This window comes from Microtus pennsylvanicus, chromosome 1, assembly GCF_037038515.1.
Source record: "Microtus pennsylvanicus isolate mMicPen1 chromosome 1, mMicPen1.hap1, whole genome shotgun sequence".
In the NCBI taxonomy this organism is placed as follows: Eukaryota; Metazoa; Chordata; class Mammalia; order Rodentia; family Cricetidae; genus Microtus; species Microtus pennsylvanicus.
The window spans coordinates 174,695,332-174,716,918 of record NC_134579.1 but is presented as its reverse complement, the minus strand read 5'-3'; the positions used below and the strand labels follow the sequence as shown (position 1 = coordinate 174,716,918).

General features: G+C 40.0%; 1 protein-coding gene across 1 annotated transcript; it reads right to left on the bottom strand.

Moving 5' to 3' along the window:
- Window positions 1-1,991: 1,991 nt before the first annotated feature.
- LOC142833876 (radial spoke head protein 4 homolog A-like) lies at window positions 1,992-20,707 on the bottom strand. The gene is made up of 6 exons (XM_075945729.1): window positions 19,831-20,707; window positions 15,664-15,898; window positions 12,128-12,868; window positions 9,732-9,879; window positions 7,409-7,526; window positions 1,992-5,161 (listed from the first exon to the last, which is right to left on the bottom strand). The coding sequence occupies exons 1-6, from the start codon at window positions 20,505-20,507 to the stop codon at window positions 4,930-4,932; spliced, it is 2,151 nt and encodes a 716-aa protein (XP_075801844.1). The 5' UTR covers window positions 20,508-20,707; the 3' UTR covers window positions 1,992-4,929.
- Window positions 20,708-21,587: the final 880 nt, after the last annotated feature.

Below are 21,587 nucleotides of genomic sequence, written 5' to 3'. Positions count from 1 at the left end.
ATTAGCTCAGGCTTCTTACTAACTTTTTAAACTTATATTAGCCCATTATTCTTGTCTATGTTAGCCACGTGGCTTGTTACCTTTTTAGCGGGGCAGTCACATCTTGCTTCTTCTGTGGCTGGGTCACGGCTCCTGAGAGAATGGGGTTTCCTCTTCTCAGAATTCTGTTCTCATTGACCTGCTTCTACTTCCTGTCTGGTTGTTCTGCCTATACTTCCTGCCGAGTTACTGGCCAATCATTTATTTAAAATATAATTGACAGGATGTAGACATTTGTCCCACACACTTCCTCCTCTTATTTTTCTTTTTAAAAAACAAGAACTCTGAATCTAATATCCTTTGTTTAGCTTTTTTCCTGACCATTAGCCATAATAACTTGTAACCAACATTCTAAACAAAGGAAAATATCCATAATCCATTTTTTGGGAATGTGAGCATAGTATTCCAGGCTACTTTCTGCTCGTTGGGTGCTCTGATAATCTAATGGAGACCTAGAGAAAATTTAGAATTATTTTCAAGTCCTGACTGGAGTATTCTGTGAGTCTTGATCATCTCAAGCAGCAGGCTTGAATCTCTTCTGGATATAGAACTCAGACATTTGAGCCATCTGTTCCTACTGGAGATTTCTTAGGTGATCTTCCTTGATCAAACCTGATTTTTCTTAACTCAGAATGAATCCACAGCCTCTCATTTCCTGTGGAAACAAAAGCAAATTCTCTTCTCCAAAGTAACATACTTTTTGACTTCAATTTTGAAATCAAATTATTTTCAAAATACCTATCTTAGATTAATTTAGCAGCATTTATAAATAAATATCTTTTAGCAGCTCTTGCTCCTTCCTCAGCATTTAAACAATTCAAAGAGTATATAACATACAGTATCCAGATTCTCTGTGTATTTTTCATCTTTACTTGGCTTTATTTTAAATTCTATTAGTTTTGTTTTTATTTTTTGATTTTTTTGCTTTTCAAGACAGGTTTTCTGTGTATCTCTGGCTGTCCTGAAACTCCCTCTGTAGACAAGGCTGTCCTTGAACTCACAGAGGTCTGCCTGCCTCTGCCTCCCAAGTGCTGGGTTTAAAAGTGTATGCCACCATAACTTGAGCTCACAGAAGTCTCTCTGCCTCTGTTTCCCAAGTGTTGGGATTAAAGGTGTGTGCCAACTACTCTCTGTTTTTAAAAGGACTTTAACCTTTTTCTTTTCACTCCCAAGCCTGCATATATTTTTAATACATTGTAAAACATTTAGAGGTTTTCTTCTTATTTGAGACTCTCTACTGTATACCTCTTTTTCTGACATGTAATTCTTTAATTTGCTAAGCAATATGGAGAGGATTAAAGCCATGGCCTTGACAGCTGGATCAAGCTCATTCGTTAGCTTTCTGAGAATCCAGCCTCATGGTAAAGTACTGGCTGGAGCCATGTTCATTGCCACAACTCTATGGTGTTTCAAGGTCCTTGCCAGCAAGCAAGCTGCAACAGAGTGCTCACAAACCACACTCAAATGCTCTGTAGCTGGACCTCCTGCCTAAAAGAGTTAGAGTTTGCACTGTCAGGACAGTCCTGAAAGCTGGCATTTTAAAACAGCACGGCTTTTTTCCTGCTATGACTGAAAACCAAAACGTATGTGGTCAGCTTTTCATCAGTTCCATTTAAGTGTTTCATGGCATGGCCTCTTAAAAGAGCTGCAAAGTTTTGCAGCAAAAGCTGAGTTAGGAAGCCTTTCTTAAATGAGAGGGCTTGCTTGCATCTAGCAAGCAGAGCAGACCCAAGAAATTGCTGCTACCAAGAAGCCATGCTTTATTCTTTTCTGTCTAAAATTACTTCCCAACCTCTCCCGGGCTTTATGTGGTGTAGTCCACACGTTGGGCACCATTTGTTGACTGAGTTTCTTTCGCACCTGGCCCCATGTTGGGTGCCATTTGTTGTTGGGGTTTCTGTCCTGCCCAGTTTCCACAGTTGTTAAGTCCCAAAGAAATCACACAGAGGTCTACATTAATTATAAACTGATTGGCCCATTAGCTCAGGCTTCTTATTAACTTTTTAACTTATATTAGCCCATTATTCTTGTCTACGTTAGCCTCATGGCTCAGTACCTTTTTTAGCGAGGCAGTCACATCTTGCTTCTTCTGTGGCTGGGTCACGACTGCCAAGAGAATGGTGTTTCCTCTCCCCAGAATTCTGTTCTCATTGACCTGCCTCAACTTCCTGTCTGGTTGTCCCACCTATACTTCTTGCCTGGCTACTGGCCAATCATCATTTATTTAAAATATAATTGACAGAATATAGACATTTGTCCCACAAAAGTGGGATAGGATATAGACATGAATACTTTGCATTGGTATGGATCTCGGTTTATTGATACAAATTTAAGGTCAATTTTGTTATACTGTGTATATGTATTTCTGCTCTTGATTAAGGTACTGTGTTTATACAGTTATTTAAAGATGTAATGTATAATTAAGAAATATAGGTTAATAGATAGTCATCTATAATAGTCAAGCTTGTAAGTCATGTTAGTGAGATTTTCTAGACATAGATATATATTTCAGTTAAATAGGTATTATTCAAATCTTTCAAGGACTAACAGAATATGGCATTTAAACATTTTAAAAACTTAGGACTTTTCATGACAATGAGACACATCTGTTGCTGGCAGCACCAAGCTACTTCAAGAGGATGAAGTAGAACCAAAGAGGCTCCTTATGGCATTGATTAGCCATTTGGGTAAGAAACTGCTCTTACCTGGACTGCTTGATACTATGCTGTATGAGCTAGACCTGCAGGGCCCACAGAAAAATGATTGCTGAACTTGTGTAAAGGTGAGATGATTCTTCGGGCTTCCTGCATCATGAAAGAGTCTGCTAGACATTCTGCAGGACACAGAAAAAAAGTGACTGACAAACTGTCAATATCGGTGGACCTCTCTTTGAAATTCCCTGCTTCATGAAAAAGTCTGCCAGATACTATGGACTATATGAAGATGGGTGGCTGCAGAGTTACAGAAGAACTTTGGGTGACTGTCCAGGCAGTGAGATGTCTTTGTGAATTCTAATGTTTTAGACGTTGCTTACAATGCACACTTCCTGTTTACTTAGGTAATATTATATCCGTCTGTAGTCTTTGATGTTGTAGAAAATCTCTGTAAAAAAATTAAATAATTGAATAACTGAAGAAGGCCCTTTCTTGAAGAAGGTCTAGATACAAGGTGCATTTTTGACAAGATCTGGCTGGTCTATTTTAAATTTAATTTTATGCACATTGGTGAAGATGTCAGATCCCTTGGAGTTGGAGAATAGATAGTTATAGTTTTCCTTTGTTACATAAAAGATGAAGTATATATTAATATTGTAATTGTAATTCTTGCTTGATATCTCTTTTTTATATGTATTTTACTTTGTTAAAGTTAAAACCTTCCTTTTTATTTAGACTAAAAAGGGGAGATGATGTCAGAAGTCCTTCTGTATATGTGTTGCTTTTATTGGTTAATGTATAAGGAAGCTCTTTTGGGCCTGTTATAGGGTAGAATAGAGCTATGTGGGCAAAACTAAACTTAATGCTGGGAGAATGAAGGTGGATCAAGTAGATGCCATGTAGGCCCTCCAGAGACAGATGCCAGATGGACTTTTATCTGGTAAGCCACAGCCAGGTGGTGATTCCACCATAGTAGTCTATGCAGTGACTCATAAGTATTTTAGATCTGCTCAAGTATTGAGTAGACACCTTCTGATTTACCACAGTGTTACTCAAAATTATAATTCAGTGATCTACAATCTCCCACTCTATGACAAGGGAGGTAGAAAAGTGTAAATTGCTGATTGCTTTCTAAAAGTAACACAGTTGTCACAATTTCATAAAGATTTATTTTTATTTGAGGGTGTGTGTGCACTTGTGTGTAGCCTTTGGAAGAGGTATCAAATCTGACAGAACTGGAGTTAACAGGTAGTTGTTTAGCTGCCCAGTTTGATTTCTGGGAACTGAACCCAAGTCCTCTGCAACAACAAGAATAAGTGCTCTTAACCATTGAGCCATCTCTCCAGTCCCTGGTTATTAAAGTTTTAAATTCCATATGCCTTGACACTCAAAATCTAGGCATTTCCAAGAAGCATTGTGAATTGTAATTTTCAATACTTGCTGAATTTGAAATTAAATTTGAGCATTGTGGTACACAATTTAATCTCAGCTCTTGGGAGGGAGAGGCAGACAGATTTCTGTGAGTTTGAGGTCATCCTGGTATACAGAGTGAGTTGCAAGACAACCAGAGATACATAGTGAAATCCTGTTGGAGAGATCATTCCCAATCAGGATTACTTAAGTGTTAATTACCTGAGTTGTAGCTATTAAAACAGTGATGTGCTCATATGAGCTGGAAAATCTACTGGGCAACTTCCTGTACAGCAGCTCTTTATATGCTTTCTCAAATGTGATATATTTTTTCAAGGTTAATTTCAAGATGTGGTCTCCCTATGTAGCACTGACTGTCCTGGGACTTGCTAAGTTAACCAGGGTGGCCTTGGATTCAAAAAGCTCCTACTGCCTCTGCCCCTCCAAGTGCTGGGATTAAAGGTGTGTTTTAGCATACCTAATTTTTAAAACATTTTTTAAAGATTAACTATATGTGTGTTAGCACATGTGACTCATGCACACATGCAGTTGCTGTGGAGCACAAGAAAGGACATTGGGACTAGACCTTGAGCCACCGGACTTGAGTGTTGGGAACTGTCCTTGGCAAGGGCAAAATATTTATTAACCGCTGAGCCACCCCCCCGCCCACAATCCTCCACTTAATAACTTTAAAGGAATGATATTTTGTACCATCATTTCTAACATACACATATATGTATTTTCAAAATATATGTATGTATATAAAATGAGTCTCCGTAAAAGATTTGTGTGTGTCAGTGCCACATCAGACTGGGCTAATTTCGTGTTAGTCATCATTGTCATCATCTTCATCATCAGTTTCTTCATTCTCCTCAGCTGACAGTACAGTGGCCTCCTGTGTGGCCCTGGACGCCTGTTCCTCACTCACACTGGGATCATCCATTTCTGTAATTTCCGGTCCACTGGGGTATTCTTGGTAGACAGGTGGCAGGCCTGGGGGTGCGTAATTCTCCACACTATACTTATGACCCCAGCCTATGTAGATGTTTTCAAACTTTCTGTGAGTGAAAAGAAAGTAAAGTCATGTCTCTTTAGGAAGGTTGACCCCTTTATACTAATAAGGTCTTGCTACTATATCTTGGAACCCTGTTTTGTTTTTTAAAACAGGGTGTTTAAATTGCCAGAGTGAAATTGTCCCCAGTAATTCATCAACTACTGGAAATTATATTTTACTAAATTGCTAAGTTGGTTATGGAAAACTGCCAGAGGTCTGGAGAGATGGCTCAGAGGTTATGAGAATTGGCTCTTCTTTCAGAGGATCTGAGTTCAATTCCCAGCATGGCAGCTCACAACTGACTTTGACATCTTCACCAATGTGCGTAAAATTAAGTTTAAAATAAACCAGCCAGATCTTATCAAAAATGCACCCTGTATCTAGACCTTCCTCAAGAAAGGGCCTTCTTCAGTTATTCAATTATTTAATTTTTTTTCTTTTTTACAGAAATTTTCTACAAAGTTCAAAAGTTGCTAGCCTTGGCTGGGTGAAGAATAAGAGGTGTAGCTAAAACTGATGTGTTATTTTTTTCAGGCATGGTCATAGGAAATTGCAGATGCTTTTTCTTGTAGGCCTCACCTCACTTAGGACATGATGCATAACCAGTTGACAGACCCCCCCCCCCTTTGCTAGAGGGCGTTTCAGTTAAGGCTGGTCATGCATCCCTAAATCAAGAGCCTTCTTCTGCCCCCAAGGCTGGTCATGTATCCCTAACTCAAGAACCTTCATCTGCCTCCAAGGCTGGTCATGCAACCCTAAGTAAAGAGCCTCCATTCTCAGTGTTCTATCTCTCGCTGGAAGGCCCACCCCTTCACATGATCCCACCTACATCTCCATTAAACTTCTTCAATCTTTTTCATGGGGTTCCTTCTCAAAGAGATGACCACATATCAGTGACATACACAATTCTGCAAATCCATTTCATCCTTGGGAGAGAATAATATGGGCGGGGGGAGTCAAAATTCTCTTCCTCATATTATCATGGTAAATAATTAAAAGCTTGGCTTTTACTTGTTTTTTCCCCAATATAATATTTCTATTGACTATTTGGGAATTTCACATTATGCACCCCAATTACACTCACTTTGCAGTCCTTCCAAGTCTACCCCCAACTCTTGTGACCCCCCAAAAGGAAGAAAGAACCACATATGTCCAATTTATGTTGCCCATATACTCACTGGAGCTTAGTCAAACTCCCTGTAGCCACTGGCTTTCACTTTTGTCTTAAACGTGGTTTCTATTTTTTTCATATAATATATTTCATCATTTTCTTTTCTTTTCTCCAACTCCTTTCAAATCCCCCGTGCATCCAACTCAATTTTCTTTCTTAGAAACAATGGATCAGACACATACACACAAAGTGTGTTTTGTGTTGGCCAACTAACACCTGAACATGGGGCATTCATTAATGGCTAGTCTAACCAAGGCAGCTTGACTTTTACCTGTTCAGTTGTGCTTTCTGATACTAATTAAGAAAGAAACAAGACAAATGAAACCGTTTTTTACAGCAAGGGATAAACTCTCTACTAAATTACTGAGTGAGTAATATAAAACCAGTCCATTATAGTTAAATGGGATAATTAAGATGATAAAGTACAACCCTGAATTTTCTAGCTCTGAACTTTATCTTTACTATATTACAGAAGTCATTTTAATAAATCACACATTATATATCTAATATGCCAAAGAGGAGTTAAGACAGTATTAACAACAACTGTGATAACATAATTTCCAGAGCCTAAACAATTAGAATTGTCAGACACTAAGCAAGGCTTTTAAAGCCAACTGCTTATATGAATGTACTTTCAGTGTGTCTTTTATTTCTATGTAAAATTTACCATGCAAGCTGAGAACACCCAGAGTCATTCCTATTTAGGATTCAAATCCCAAGCCATGTTATTTATGAATTTCAGCTAAACATAACTCAAAATATGTTTGTAATCATTCCTTTCTGGATTGTGACTTTGAGTGAATATGCTTCGGACTGCCCTGCTTATGCTCAGTACCCTACACACGGGACTGTCTCTGCCTTGGGTAAATGTATGGGCTCCCCAGACAAAAGCATCATCCTTCCATCCTTTGGCCAGAAAGGTGCATTGAAATGGGTTTCAATATCCTGCTTACCTGCTGTGGGTAAATAAATCCTTTGCCAGCTTTATGTTCTGGTGGGGCTGACTTTGGTTTTGCACTCACCAAAATATAAGCTGTGAAGTTTGGTTACAAATGGCTTTGTAAGTGGCCAGATACTTACTTGCCATTGGAAAAGGCATATGCTCCAGGCCAAAGATTGGATCTAAGGACAGCAATAGCATACTGTGGAATGAGATTTGAGGACAGCCGTGTTGTCCAAGAGGGTATATTCTGAATATCTGGAACCCAATGAAAAAGTTATAAGCTTCAAACAGAACAAGAATCTACTGGTAACTGAAGTGATTTTTATAAGTATGGAACAGTCATCAACATTTGCTATAAAAAGTTAAAACATTTTCTTTATCCATTTTTTGGTGGAGGGGCATCTAGATTGTTTCCATGTCTCGCTTTTACAAATAATGCTACTGTGAACATAGTTGAACAACTGCCTTTGTGGTGTGATTGAGAATTCTTTGGGTATATGCCCAAGAATGGTGTTGTTGGACTTGAGGTAGGTTGATCCACATTTTTCTGAGAAAATGCCATACTGATTTCCAGTGTCTGTGCTGGTTTGTACTCCCACCAGCAGTGGAGGAGCATTCCCCTACTCCACATCTTCTGCAGCATAGGCTGTCATCAGTGTTTTTGATCTTCGCCATTCTGATGTACATTTACTCAATGTTACTCAGCAAGGACATCTTGAGATTTGTAGGCAAATGGATGGAAGTAGAAAAAAATCCTGAGTGAGGTAACCCAGACACAGAAAGACAAAAACAGTATGCATGCACTCATAAGTGGATATTAGACATGAAACAAAGGATAAACAGGCTGCAATCCACAAACCCAGGAAACTATGCAAAAATGAGGACTCTAAGATAGACACACATGGAAGGCACCAGGAAAGGGAAATAGTTAAGATCTCCTGGGCAGCCTGGGAAGGGGGAGAAGGGAGAGGATGGGGGATGAGAACTTGAGGGATTAATAAAACCAAGTTGGGGGAGGGACAGAGGGGGAGAGCAATGAAAAACGTATCTTGATAGAGAAAGTCATTATGGTGTTTCTCTCTAAACAAGAACGACCCCACCTAAGACTCCTAGTCATAATGGAGAGCATGTCTGAAAGGGCCTTGCCCTTTAATCAGATTAGTGACTACCTTTATTGTCATCATAAAACCTATATCCAGTAACTGATGGAAGCTAATGCAGTGATCTACACCCAAACACTGGGTTGTAATTTAGTTGAAGAGAAGGAGAAGGAATCATAAGGACAAGGGCCAGTCATAACCATGTTTGGGAAAACCACAGTCACAACTGACCTCAGCTAGTGGGAGCTTAGGGACTCAGGACTCACAGTTAGGGAATCTGCATGTACCAGAAATAAGCCCTCTGAATGTGAGTGACAGTTATCTGGCTTGATCTGTTGAGAGGACCCCTGGCAATGGGACCAGGACTCATCCTGGGTACATGAACTGGCTTTTTGTAGCCCATTCTCTATGATGGGATGCCTTATCAGGGGGTAGGGGCTTGGTGCATCAGACTTTGTTGACTCCACAAGGGAGGTCTTACCTCGTCTGAGGAGTGGATGGGGGATGGGATGGGTAGGGGGAGGGGAAACTGGGCCTAATATGTAAAATGAAACAAAGTTTTAAAATGTAAAAAGATAAAAGAGAAGCTTGATATAAAAATCAATAGAGGTTTCTTTTTTTTTTTTCATTTTCCAAGGCAGGGTTTTTCTGTGTAACAGTCCTGGCTATCCTGGAAGTAGCTTTGTAGACCAGGCTGGCCTGGAACTCCATGAGATCCACCTGCTTCTGCCTCCGAAATGCTGAGATTAAAGGCATGAGCCACCACTACCTGTTTCAAGAGAGTATTTTATGAGTGTCCTAGGGCAATATAATTGTATGGATGTATATATGTATATAGTGCACTCACGCGCGCGCGCACACACACACACACACAGCTTATGTATAAATATTTACAAACATGTAAATATGTACAAACATTTTTGCAATGGAGGCTTTACTAAAGGAGAAGAAGTTTGATCACCAAGGAAAAGATAAATCATTACTATGGGAAAAACCTAGTAAGAGTTGCAAGCAAAACAGAATAGGAAGAAACAATAGAGAGACAAATATAGATGAGACATTCGTTAGAGACCACGCATAACGTTGTACCATAGCTGTGCCATGTGCTTGTGGTGTACTGAAGGCAAGACAAGAGGGGTGTCAGCCTTTCCTGTTAGTTAGAACCCATCCACGTTTCCTCTCTGCACCAGTCCTTCAGCCGCTCCAAAGCCTTCTTTACTCCCACCCTACAGAACCCAGGGCAGAGATAAGGGATGAGCCCTAGCTCTCTGCCCCTCTTTAGGGTTTCCAACCGTTTCAAGTTTACCACACATGTGTAATATATAGCTTATGAGTCCTCACTAACAGTGTGTAAAGTTACCTAAATCTTCAGAGATTGGTGTCAAAAGAGGAGGCCCCACTTCCTGTTCTATGTAGTCAGGCTCTTCTCCTTTGTCTTCTTTTTCTTCATCTTCTTCTTCTTCCTCTTCCTCGTTCTTTTGTATAGGATTGAACCAAGTACAGCGACCCTGGAGATGAATGTTGCAACATTTAGTAGATTAATGAGAACCTTAATAGTGTCAGAATATTCTTAATATATTCAGAATATATGGTTGGTAATTATCAAGACAAGACTTCTCTGTATGGGAAACTTGCCCAACTATTCTGATGCAGGGTCACTTTCTATGATCCTCCTATGTAGCACAAATAATAAAAAGCCAGAGACATATATTGGGCTTCAACCCAAAAACCAGAAAAGCAAAGCAGCCAAGCCACTAGAGAAGGCTTACCTCTACCAAGACTAGGAGACGGCAGACTAAGCCTCTCTCTCCTCCCATTTTATATTCCCTCTAGTGCTGAGATTAAGGACATATGACTCCCTGGGATTGGGATTGAAGGTGTGAGACACCACTACCCCAGATTTGTTTTTGTATTGATCTTGTGTAGCTCAGGGTGGCCTTGACTTCACAGAGATCCATCTGATTCTGTCTCCCAAATCCTGGGATTATAGGTGTGTATCACCATCGCTTGACCTCTAGTGGCTTTAGCTTTGCCTCTGGTCTTCAGGCAAGATTTATTTATCCAAATACAGATAATATAGCACTACACTCCTACTTCAGTTTTCCCAGTGCTAGACTTGCTGACACATGCCTCCACACTGAGCTTCTTCTTTCTGTATGTTTTTACCAAGTGTTTTTTCCATTTGGGTTTCTTCAGGAAAAACAACAAACCTGTATGAGTTATTTCAATAATTTTACATTTCTTGAAGTTACAGAACTTTAAGGTCTATGCAGTCTTTAAAATGGGCAGAATCTTTACAGAAATGGTAGTAATACATTTAACTAGTTTGCTACACTTTATATAAATAAAGTAAATGGTGACTTTCAAAAGCATACTTTTTTCATTTCTTTTGAAACGTTCTAATTGATTGTATTAATGTTATTTTAGATTAGAAATCATCAGAAAGATTTTAAGATCACTTAACATTTTAAAATTCAGGCATGGTGGCACACACATTTAATTCCAGTATTCAGGAGGCAGAGGCAGGCACAACCCTGAGAGTTCAAGGCTAGCCTGTTCTACAAAGCAAGTCCCAGACTAGTCAGGAATACATAATTAGACCCTGTCTCAAAAAATTAAAATCCATCATTACAATCCTCTTTTAAAATGTTTGTTTGTGCTTGTGCGTGCGCACTTGTGACACCTGTGTGCAGGTGTCCCTGGAGGTCAGAAGAACATATCAGATATCCTAGACCTGGAGTTGCAGGACATTGTGAGCTGTCTGTCAATGATACTGGAAACATAACTTGGGTCTTCTGGAAGAGCAGCAAGCTCTCTTATGTCCAGTTCCTGTACTTCCTTATTTGTAGAATATTCCTTAAATATAAACAGTTGTAAGACATTGCCACAAGATTCCTGGTGACATGGTTTATACATATCTGGCCTTCACTGTACTTTTTTTTGTTTGCTTTTTGTGACAGGGTTTCTCTGTGTAGTCCTGACTGTCCTGGTACTCACTCTGTAGACCAATCTGACTGTGAACTCACAGATCCATCTGCCTCTGCCTCTTGAGTGCTGGGATTACAGGTGTGTATCACCATCACCTGGTGATAGTACTTTTTAATAATTATTTTTATTAGCATAATTTCAATTTATGAGTAACTGAACAAAAGATTTTTCATTGTAATGCTTACATACAAGTATATAATGTACTTTCAAATTCAGCTCATTAGCTGAATTTCCTTCCATGCTAATTAATATTAATCACAAAATTTCAAGTGTTATAAACCTGGGGCCCTAATTGCTCAGGCAATAATCCTTATCTAGAGTCCTCAGAAGAACCTACTATCTGTATGGAAGTGAAGACTTTCTACACATGATGGAAGAGTGCAGCAGGTGTTTCACAGGACGGGCTCTGGGTCCTTTGTCTCACATCTCACTCCATAATGAATCAGCTGAGGTTGCTTTACCATCTCTCCCACCCTGTCTGCCTCAACCCCTCATTGTACAAAAGGAATCCTGCAATCTTTCATGGGGTTGTGGTGAGGATGGAATCCTATGTATTTAAATACATAATTGATTATATACAGTGTTCCTGCAGAGCCCCTATATAACCACTGTACAAAACTAGTTTTCATGTCTGTAGTAATCGTTTAGTGTTTTTTTGACATGAGAGCTTCATGTAAAATAAAAGAACTGTTGACAAAATTAATGCACATCAATATGTAAAATATAGAAGATCATCTCGGAACACATGTCACCTGAATACACTCCTACCTGAGGAAGAATGTACTGCACATGATGAACCCAATTGGATAGAGATTCCACCAGGTCAGTCACTTGGATGCCTTCAAATTCGGGGTTTTCCTCATAGCTGTCTCGGCCACCTTCCATCTCTTCTTCTTCTTCTCCTTCCTCTTCATCAAACTGATAGAATCCTAGAGGACTGACATGGGTCCCTGCTGAAATGCGGGCAATTTGTGCTCTTAAGTAATTGCTTTCATTTCCTGGGAAGGGTGGGTAGCTTATGATGGCCGCATCTAGTCGTCCAGTGAAAAATTTCTTGATTTTTCTTGCGGTAACAATTTGAGCAGGCGTCACTGATGGTAACTTCACCCATGGCCTTCCAGGCTCATTGCAAACAAAATAGATGTACTTGTTCGTACCTGTTCTGTTTTCTTCCTTGGGTATCACCTGTGGGGCCTTATACAAGGACTTCGGTAATTCGTCCTCCTCACCTTCCCCGGCTTCACTTTCTACATCGTCCCTTTCTTCAGCTACACCTTCCTCTTCCACCTCCTCTTCATCTTCCCCTTCACGTAATTCTACTTCAGCAATGATATAATTCATTTCCAGACCCAAGATCTTGCCCCAGAAGCGGCATCTTTGGATTGGGTGTGTTTCAGTAAGTTGCTTGAGGGCAAGAAACACCCGATAAGTCTCATCTGTCCCCAAACCAACTCCAGCTTGTTCAAAATAGTACGCTGACTCCATCACATTGGGCAGAGAGCTTTCTGCCTAGGAAAACAGATATCCATGGTTAAAATCTTACTGATAAGAGGAATGTTTGCATCTTTTCTATGCCTTGACACTATCTCTACTTTCTCCACTCCTCTTTCTTTGAAGATACAAAGCAAAATGTGTGAATCCCTAAACTTCTGTTCTTCCCCCACACACAAGGCTTCTTAGACCAGTTGTGTGCTATACTCATCGATATGATCATAAAACTTTGTTTCATGTGACTCTTAGAAAGAACTTAATGGGTGGTAAACATTCAAGTCAGGCATTATGGTTCACATCATTATTTCTAGCACTAGGAAGGCAGAGGCAGGTAGACAGTTTTCAATTTGAGGCCAACTAGTCTACATAGCAAATTTCAGTACAGCCACAGCTATCTAGTGAGGCTCTATTTGAAAAAAATTCAACATTATTTTTCATATAAAATAAGTTAATAATGCGAAAATAAGACATAGTCTAACAGACACATATTTATATATATTTATGTTGTCACTAAACTATGTATTAAATTCATGGTTTTACATGTATGTCAGGTAAATAACATTAGCATTCTATATATGAAAATATGTAAAATAATGGAAAAGATTATAAAGGTAAATATCTTTTGAATTGCTTGGCATGAGCTACACTTTAAAACAAAAATATAAGTACTTGACAGTATATGTAGTATATAATAACATTTGAAGTAATGAAGATAAACATAATTCCATAAAAGAAATACAGGGAAATGAATACAGAGTGCTAAATGGACACTAGAATAGCTACAGTTAGAAGAGAAAATGGAAATTCAAAAGAACTTTAGCTAAAGTGGGGTGCTTCCCAGAGCAGTTATGAGCACTCATCGTTCTCACAAATGATTTGCAAGTGTTTATAGTTTCCCATTGTGGTGTCAAGAAAAATATGAAGACTTTGGTGGAGGTTGTTTGTTTGTTTGATTTTGGTTGAGACAGGTCTTAATGTATATGTAACCCTGGCTTTCTTGGAACTCACTCTGTCATCCAGACTGGTCTTGAACTCACAGAGATCTGTCTGCCTTTGCCTCTGAGTTCTGGAATTAAAAGCCATTTGGCTTGACTAACACAATGCCCTTTAAAATCCTCACCTGTGACATAATTTTAAAATTCTTTCCCTGGCATGTAGAATATTACTTGCTCTTGGTCCTGCTCACTTAGCTACAATGTCATGGGGTCAGGAGCACAACAGTGAAGGTCAAAGGACAACTTTCTGAAGTTGGTTCTGTCCTTAAGCATGTAGGCCCCAGGGTTGAACCCAGGTAGGTCTTTAGGCATGACAGTAGAAGCCTTTACCTTCTTTTTGCCCCCGATGTGAAGCTGTACTCTTCATCCCATAACTCATCTCTGATATTTCATGGCTGCTGGCCTGACCTTTATTAGGAAGACGCTGGGTCAAGGGTGGTCAGTCTTCAGACCCAAACCAGCTATGTGTCTTCTCACTCACCTCCTGTATCCGGGTGTAGATCCTGAGCTACTGAAGTTGCCTAAGACAGCTGGGGGCCTGTTCCTGTACTGAATACTGATGTTTCTTAATAAGTTATCCCTGAGAATGTCTGCCATCTGCTTGATCCCCACATACTGAATGCTCCTACAGTTCTCGTGGTTGTATTTGACCCATACTCCAATGCCACTGTGCAAAGCAGCCTGGCATTAGCTCCTTGCTTCTATCACAGATTCCTTCCATCCAAGGACTATCGGTCTCTTTGCCTCAGGCTGCGTTTCTTCCCAAAGGCTGCTACACCAAGGCTCTGTGGGAGCAGTCAAGCCCCTGCCTCTTTTGCTTTTCCCTGAAAATTCTATTTTGAAAGCAGTTTATTTGAAATTATTGTAAATAGTTTGTTGTTACTAGAACATGAAGTTATACATAAATTTTTAAGTATACAAACATTTATGGAAAAAGATATAGTATGCTATTTTGAAGTATTTGAAGTTCAAAATTTTGTGTCACCAGATTTTACTCCAAACTATGTATTTTCTGCCTTCTGTTACCAATTCTTTCTCCAAATATTTTCACCAATTTGACTTTTGATTTTAAAAAGAATTTTATTTCTAGCTGCTTGTACTTTGAACCATGGCTAAACTATAGTAAATACCCAGACAAATGGATCTTACCCTAAAAACGACCACACATTGGAAGTGACAATAGAAGTACTTTTGTTTTGAACTTAATTTAAAGGAAAATATGCAAATTGATATAAGTCTTTTACAGTCATGCATCACTTGATGGTGGCACATTTGAAGAGATTTCATTCAGCAGGTTGGTCTTGCAAATATCATGGAGTGAACTTCGTCAAGACTAGATGACATAGCCTACCAAACACTCTGTGTGTACTTACCTTAAAATCTATTTAGCCTTAATTTTAATGTGGATTGGTGTTTTTCTAGCATGTATGTTTGTACACCATATGTATGTGTTATATCCCCTTGGAATGGAGTTATGGTTGTGAGCCTTCATGTGGTGCTTGGAACCAAATCCAAGTCCTCTGGAAAGGTAGCCTGTGCTCATAACCATTGAGCCCTCTTTCCAGCTTCTCACCCTTTCTTGTGATAAAAAAAAAAAACCTCACTATAAATTCATTGCTGGTCTAGAGCTCATTTAGTAGACCAGCAACCTCGTTCATCCCTGAGATTCCAGTGTTCATTAGCAGCATCGAGAAATTTGGTAATGACTTACAGTTATTTACAGAGCTATAAGATGGTGTATTGATGAGGCAAGCCCCACTCATCTCTGAGATTCCAGTGCTCATTAAAATAGTGTTGAGATAGTTGGTGATCACTTACAATTTCCTCCTCCAGTTCTGGATCAGCTCCTTCCAATGGTCCCTGGAGAAAAAGAGCCTTTTGCTTCTCTGCTATTTCATATGCTGGACGCATCTCATTTTCATTGTGGAGTGTATCTAACTTTTTATTAAAATTTGCCATCTTCACATCTTTGCTTATATTTTCAATGATGTCAACAGCATCTGCAGGACGCTCCTCTAATATCATGGTCAACACATTAGAAAGATGATCATATCTACCAAACAGAGAAAATTCCAGATAACATACATCATGAACATTTGAAATTTTTTTCATGCAAATTCAGTTGGGTTTTAAGAAAGTTAAAAATTTGAAATCTTAAGAGATTTTGAAGAGAAGCTAATTTCTACCACTCCAGATAGAACCTACTCTAAAATTTTCTTTAGTAAAGTTTCTAATACGATGTGGATATTTAAGTTAGTAGAGGAAAGTATAACAGCAAGATATATTATACACATCAGTTCTTTTCACATTTCATTTCTGAAGTTAAAATCTCCAAACTATATACTAACAGTGATGCATGTTTTTACTCTTACATCAATTATTTCCTTCCTGTTCCTCATCCTTGCCCTCACCAAATACAATCTGATATCAAATACTGTTAATTCTTTAAGAGCTGTGTGCTTGCCACCTTATATATGTTAAAGGATTTCCAATTATGTCTATGCATGTGAGTATGTGCATGTGAAAGCAGGTGCCCATGCCAGATCTCCTGGATCCTGAGTTGTAGGTGCTTTGTGAGTTACATAATATTGGTGCTGGAAACCAAACTCTAGTCCTCTGCAAGAGCAGTACATGCTCATAACTGCAGAACCATTTCTCTAGCATCTACATCTTTTTTAAGGTTTATTTTATTTAATGCATGTGAGTGTTTTGCTTACATGTATGCATGTGTATCATTTGTATTCTGGTTCCTGAGAAGGTCACAAATTATTGGATACTCTAGAACCAGAATTAAAGGATGGTAGTGAGCTAGCATGTGGGTACTGGCTACCAAATCCTGGTGTCCTGCAAGAGCAACTAGTGCTCTTAACTGCTGAGCCCTCTCTTCACCTCCTACATCAAAGTTTTAAAAGTAACATTTTGCTTCATTGTTTTTGAACTTCCAAAGAAGCATTTCATAGTGTTATCTGCTCAGGTTCAGGTAAAGACAAATCACCAAATTCTTTGCTTCTTTCTCTTATTCTAAACTATTCTTGTTAATTCTTGGAGAATTTTACATGTGTTTTGATCATATTCCCCTCTCCCTCCCAATGCTTCCCAGATACACACACTCAACTTTGTGTCCTTTTCCCCCTTCCATTAAAGCCAGTTCATGCTGCCTAAATATTCTTATACATGTGTCTTCTCCTGGAGTGGTAATTATGACATTTTTATATACTCTGTTTCACAATTAAATTAGTAAAACTCATTTACCCTCCCATTAATTAATCATACTTTGTTCACAATTCATACTCCATAGTTTTTATGCACCAGGTTTAAAGGTGAGGAATGGGCTTTTCACACTACTATACACTTCTCTGTTTGCACAATACTGATTTACAGAGTAAGAATGAGTGGATGGATAGATGTGTAGATGGATGGCTGGATGTGTAGATGAATGAATGGATGGATGGATGTATAGATGGATGGTTGGATGGGTAGACTAATCATGGATGGATGATGGATGACTAGATGAATGGATGGGAAGATGAATGGATGGATGGTTGATGGGTGTGTAGATGGATGGATGGATGGAAAGATGAACGGATGCATGGATGGAAAGATGAATGGATGTATGCATGGATGTATGGATCAATGGATGGATGAATAGATGAATGGATGGATAGATGAATTTATGGATGAATGGATGCATGGATAAATAGATGAAGAATGGCTGATGGATGGATAGATAAACAAATGGATGGATGAATGATGGATAGATAGATGGCCAGCTGGCTGGCTGGCTGGTTGGATGGATGGATGGAGGAGTGGATGGATAGATGAATGGAGGATGAATGGATACATGGATGGATGGGTGAATTAATGATGAAACAGTGACAAAGTCTTTAGCCTATGTCTTCTGAGACTTTGTTTCCAATATCATCAAGATCTATTGAATTGCCTTCTGTTTTGTTAGTTAACGCTGTCAGCTGAAAAGAAATGTGGAAACTAAACACCAGATCCATGGGATCCAATATCATGACCTCCAAGGACACCCACATTCATAAGCATATACCCACACATAGATACATAATTAAAATTTTTTTATGACCTGGAGTTATGTAGCGGTTAAGAGTACTTCCTGCTCTTTTAGAGGACTCAAGTTGGGTTTCCAGTACTCACATGCACCCACATTATATTTGGAAGGTGTAACCTCTAGTTCTTGCTGATATTTACTCATAGTTTGGAGGATGATGATCACTAGCAGGAAGGCCAGGCATCAAAATATAAGTTCAAAAACAATTGTAAAATTATAAATATCACAAAGTACCATGAAATAAAAGAATGCACTACTGCAAGAGAGTTCCATGGCAGCTGAGTTCTGAAGCATCTACTTCAAGAGGAAGATGGGCATTGAAGAGGATCCTTATGGAGTTTGAGAGCCATTTGGGCAAGAAACTGCTCTTGCCTGGACTATTGCATAAACTGGAAACAGAGAACCCGCAGAGAGAGAACTACTGAACTTGCCTAAAGGTGAGGTAATCTTTCAGGGTTCCTGATTCATGAAGGAGTCTGCAAGACATTCTGCAGGACACAACAGATAGTGACTGAACTGACTTTGAATTTTCCTGCTTCATGGAAATGTCTGCTGGATACTATGGGCCTGAAGGCTGAAGATTGATGCCCCAACGGTACAGAGGAACTTTGGGTGACTGTACAGGCTGCGAGATGTCTCTGTCATTTCTAGAGTTTGAAAGTTGCTTACTTCTTATTTACTTAGGTAATATTATATTCTTCTGGAGTCTCTGATGGTGTTGAAGAATAGATAGATAGTTATAGTTGTTTTCCTTAGTTATGATAAAGATAAAATAGATGTAAATATTGTAATTTTTACTTGATAACTGTTTTGTTATATGTAATTTTGCTATGTTAAAGTTAAAGCCTTTCCTTTTTGTTTAAACAGAAAAAGGGGAAATGGTGGAGGAAGGTCATTGGTTAAGTAATAAAGAAACTGCTTGGCCTCATAGGTTAAAACATAGGTGGGAGGAGTAAACAGAACAAAATGCTGGGAGGAAGAGGAAGTGAGCTCAGACTTGACAGCTTTGATCTCTGGAGCAGAGACGCCATGCTCCCCTCTCCCGGGCAGACGCGATTCAGCTCCAACCCAGGATGGACGTAGGCTAGAATCTTCCCGGTAAGCGCACCTTGGAGTGCTACACACATGATTGGAAATGGGCTAGTCCAGGTGCGAGAGTTAGCCGAGAAGAGGCTAGATAGAAATGGGCCAAGCAGTGTTTAAAAGAATACAGTGTCCGTGTAATTATTTCGGGGCATAAGCTAACAGGTGGCCAGGGTGCTGGGGACGCAGCCCCGCTGCTCATAACACTACAAAACAGGATGGGTGGTCACCCCATCACTGGCCTGGGACTGAACATACAGTCCACCTACACAAGTCCTGGGATGAGAGTGCACTGTCATCATAGGCAGTTATATTTTTAGAGGCACCCTGGGTAAGGGCTTAGATTTCATGACTTTGTAACTCCTTCCAAGTCAAGAGTAAATAAACCAAACAATAATGAGGCCCAAAAGAAACAGAAACTATTTGAATGGTCTGCCTAGGGTCTTCAAAGACCTGAAAGAATCATTAACAGGGCCTGGATTTGAGTGCTTGATGCGGTTATCTCACCAATTCACTTTCTTTGTCTTTCCTCTCCTCTATTTGTTAGTTTTTGAGATAGGGTCCCAATGTGTTGCCTTAGCTGACCTGGACCTTGCTGTGTAGACCAGGCAAACCCATAACAGTGATCTGCCTGCCTCTACCTCCACTCCCAGGTCCTGAGATTAAAGGCCTATTCTACCATACACAATACCTTTTCATTTTCCACATGGAATTCTTTCCAATTCTACCTCTTTTGTCTCCAACACATTTTCACAGAGACACTCCTGCCCACTGCCCCTGCCCTGCTTTGTCAAACTGTCCCTCCCCCCACTCCCAGTGATACTTACAGATTTAAACCAGACTTGCTGCTGGTGCTCAGTAGGTATGCCTTTGCATTTTGAATAGCCACCTCAAGCATACTGGGAGCTGCTTCATTAGCTTCAAACTCAGGTTCGTTTGGATCACAGTTACCGTTTGAGTCTTCTTCCTGTAAAAGGTTGAATCTCAGCCTTTTGGGCTTGGGCTTGTTATGGCTGGCATCCCCTGGCCTACACAAGTCAAACTGGGGTGGCTGAGAGGGTGCAGAGGTGCATTCCTCTGTTTGGCTTGTGTGGTAAAAAGATAATTGTCTTGCAGCAGAATATGGTTCCCAAGCCTCAGAATGAGGTGGTGTTGCAGTGCCAGGAATCCCACCGGGGTTCTTCTTTGCCTGTGATGAAGCCACAGGGTCCTGGGTAGATGCAGTCGGGGGAGGACCGAAGTGAGACTCCAGCGGAAACAGAGGAGGGGAGAATGGCACTCCTGGTCCCATGAGGTATCCCAGAGACAGGCTGGCTCTAGATTGGCCGCCCAAAGAGGGGCTCATTGTGCCTTGGGTTTCAGTGTCTGACCTTTGCTCCTTTTCCAGGTACTCAGGTGACAGGGGACCAGGATCCAGGGGAGAAGCTGCTGCCGCTCCTTCCCATGGCTTCTCTGCTTCTCCAGGCTCTTGGTTTTCTTCTTGCTTTAAAGTGGAGTTTTCCATAGGATTCAAGAAAAAAAAAATCGGTTGAAGGGAGAATGAAGTTACGGATGGAAGCAATACAGAGCTTTGCTAAGTTCTCCAAGTGATCAGTCCTACCTGCTGTGCAGGTTGCAGCGTCCTGTCTCCATAGCAACCCCAGGCTGGCCTTTGCTTTGAAAAAAAATCAAGCAGTCCTGTTGCTGCGATTCTAAGGCGGGGACTAAGAAGAAAACTCTAGTTTTGTGATTTGGTGAAGTATCTGTCATTCTTCCTAGCTCAGCCAATCCAAACCAGACCCTTTCGGTTTTGTTTTAGAAACCCAAGACCAGCAAGTCTTCAGCCTAAAGCACACACTGGGAGGAACTGTGATCTGGGGCTGAAAAACTTTAAGAGTGTGACAGCTTGATCTAGGCATGATATGAAGAATGAGGTCTGAACTAGTGGAAAGCCGATCGTTCTCTGTGTACCTCCCACGTTTCGAGAGACAGATAAAGACACTGGTGGGGTGTTGAGTGCACCAAGAGAATCTTATAGATTAGCTGACAATGGCGTGGGAATAGATGGTGTTTCAGGCACCAGGAGAGCCCCAAAGGCAGACTCACAGTGCATTTGCATCTCATTGAGCCAACTTACTGTGAATGGCAGCTTCTGAAAGGAAGCTGCATCTAGCTGTGAATCAGTGTCTGCAGAGACCAAGTGGTGGATTAGAATTTAGTACTGTGGAGAGATTGGCATGTTGAAGGTCAGAAGCTAATTATTTTTTTGTGACAAGTTCTGGTCCTCTAGAGCATTTCTTGCCCCACTGTGACGCAACTAACATCTTGTGACAATAGATAAAAGCCTTTTTGAAATCTATTAGCTTAGCAGACCACTAACTTCTGCCAAATGTCATGGGATAGATAACACACATTGTCGTATCTCCCTCTCTGATGTACCCATCACAGTATTTTAAACTTGCCTTGATTTATGATATTTTTTGTTTATGAAATGATAAAAACTTCATGAAACTGCTTCCACATTTCAGCATAGAATTTAGGGAAACCTAAATCTGTGTTCCTTTGTCACAATCACTCAAAATGGCTCCAGAATAAACTATCTCTT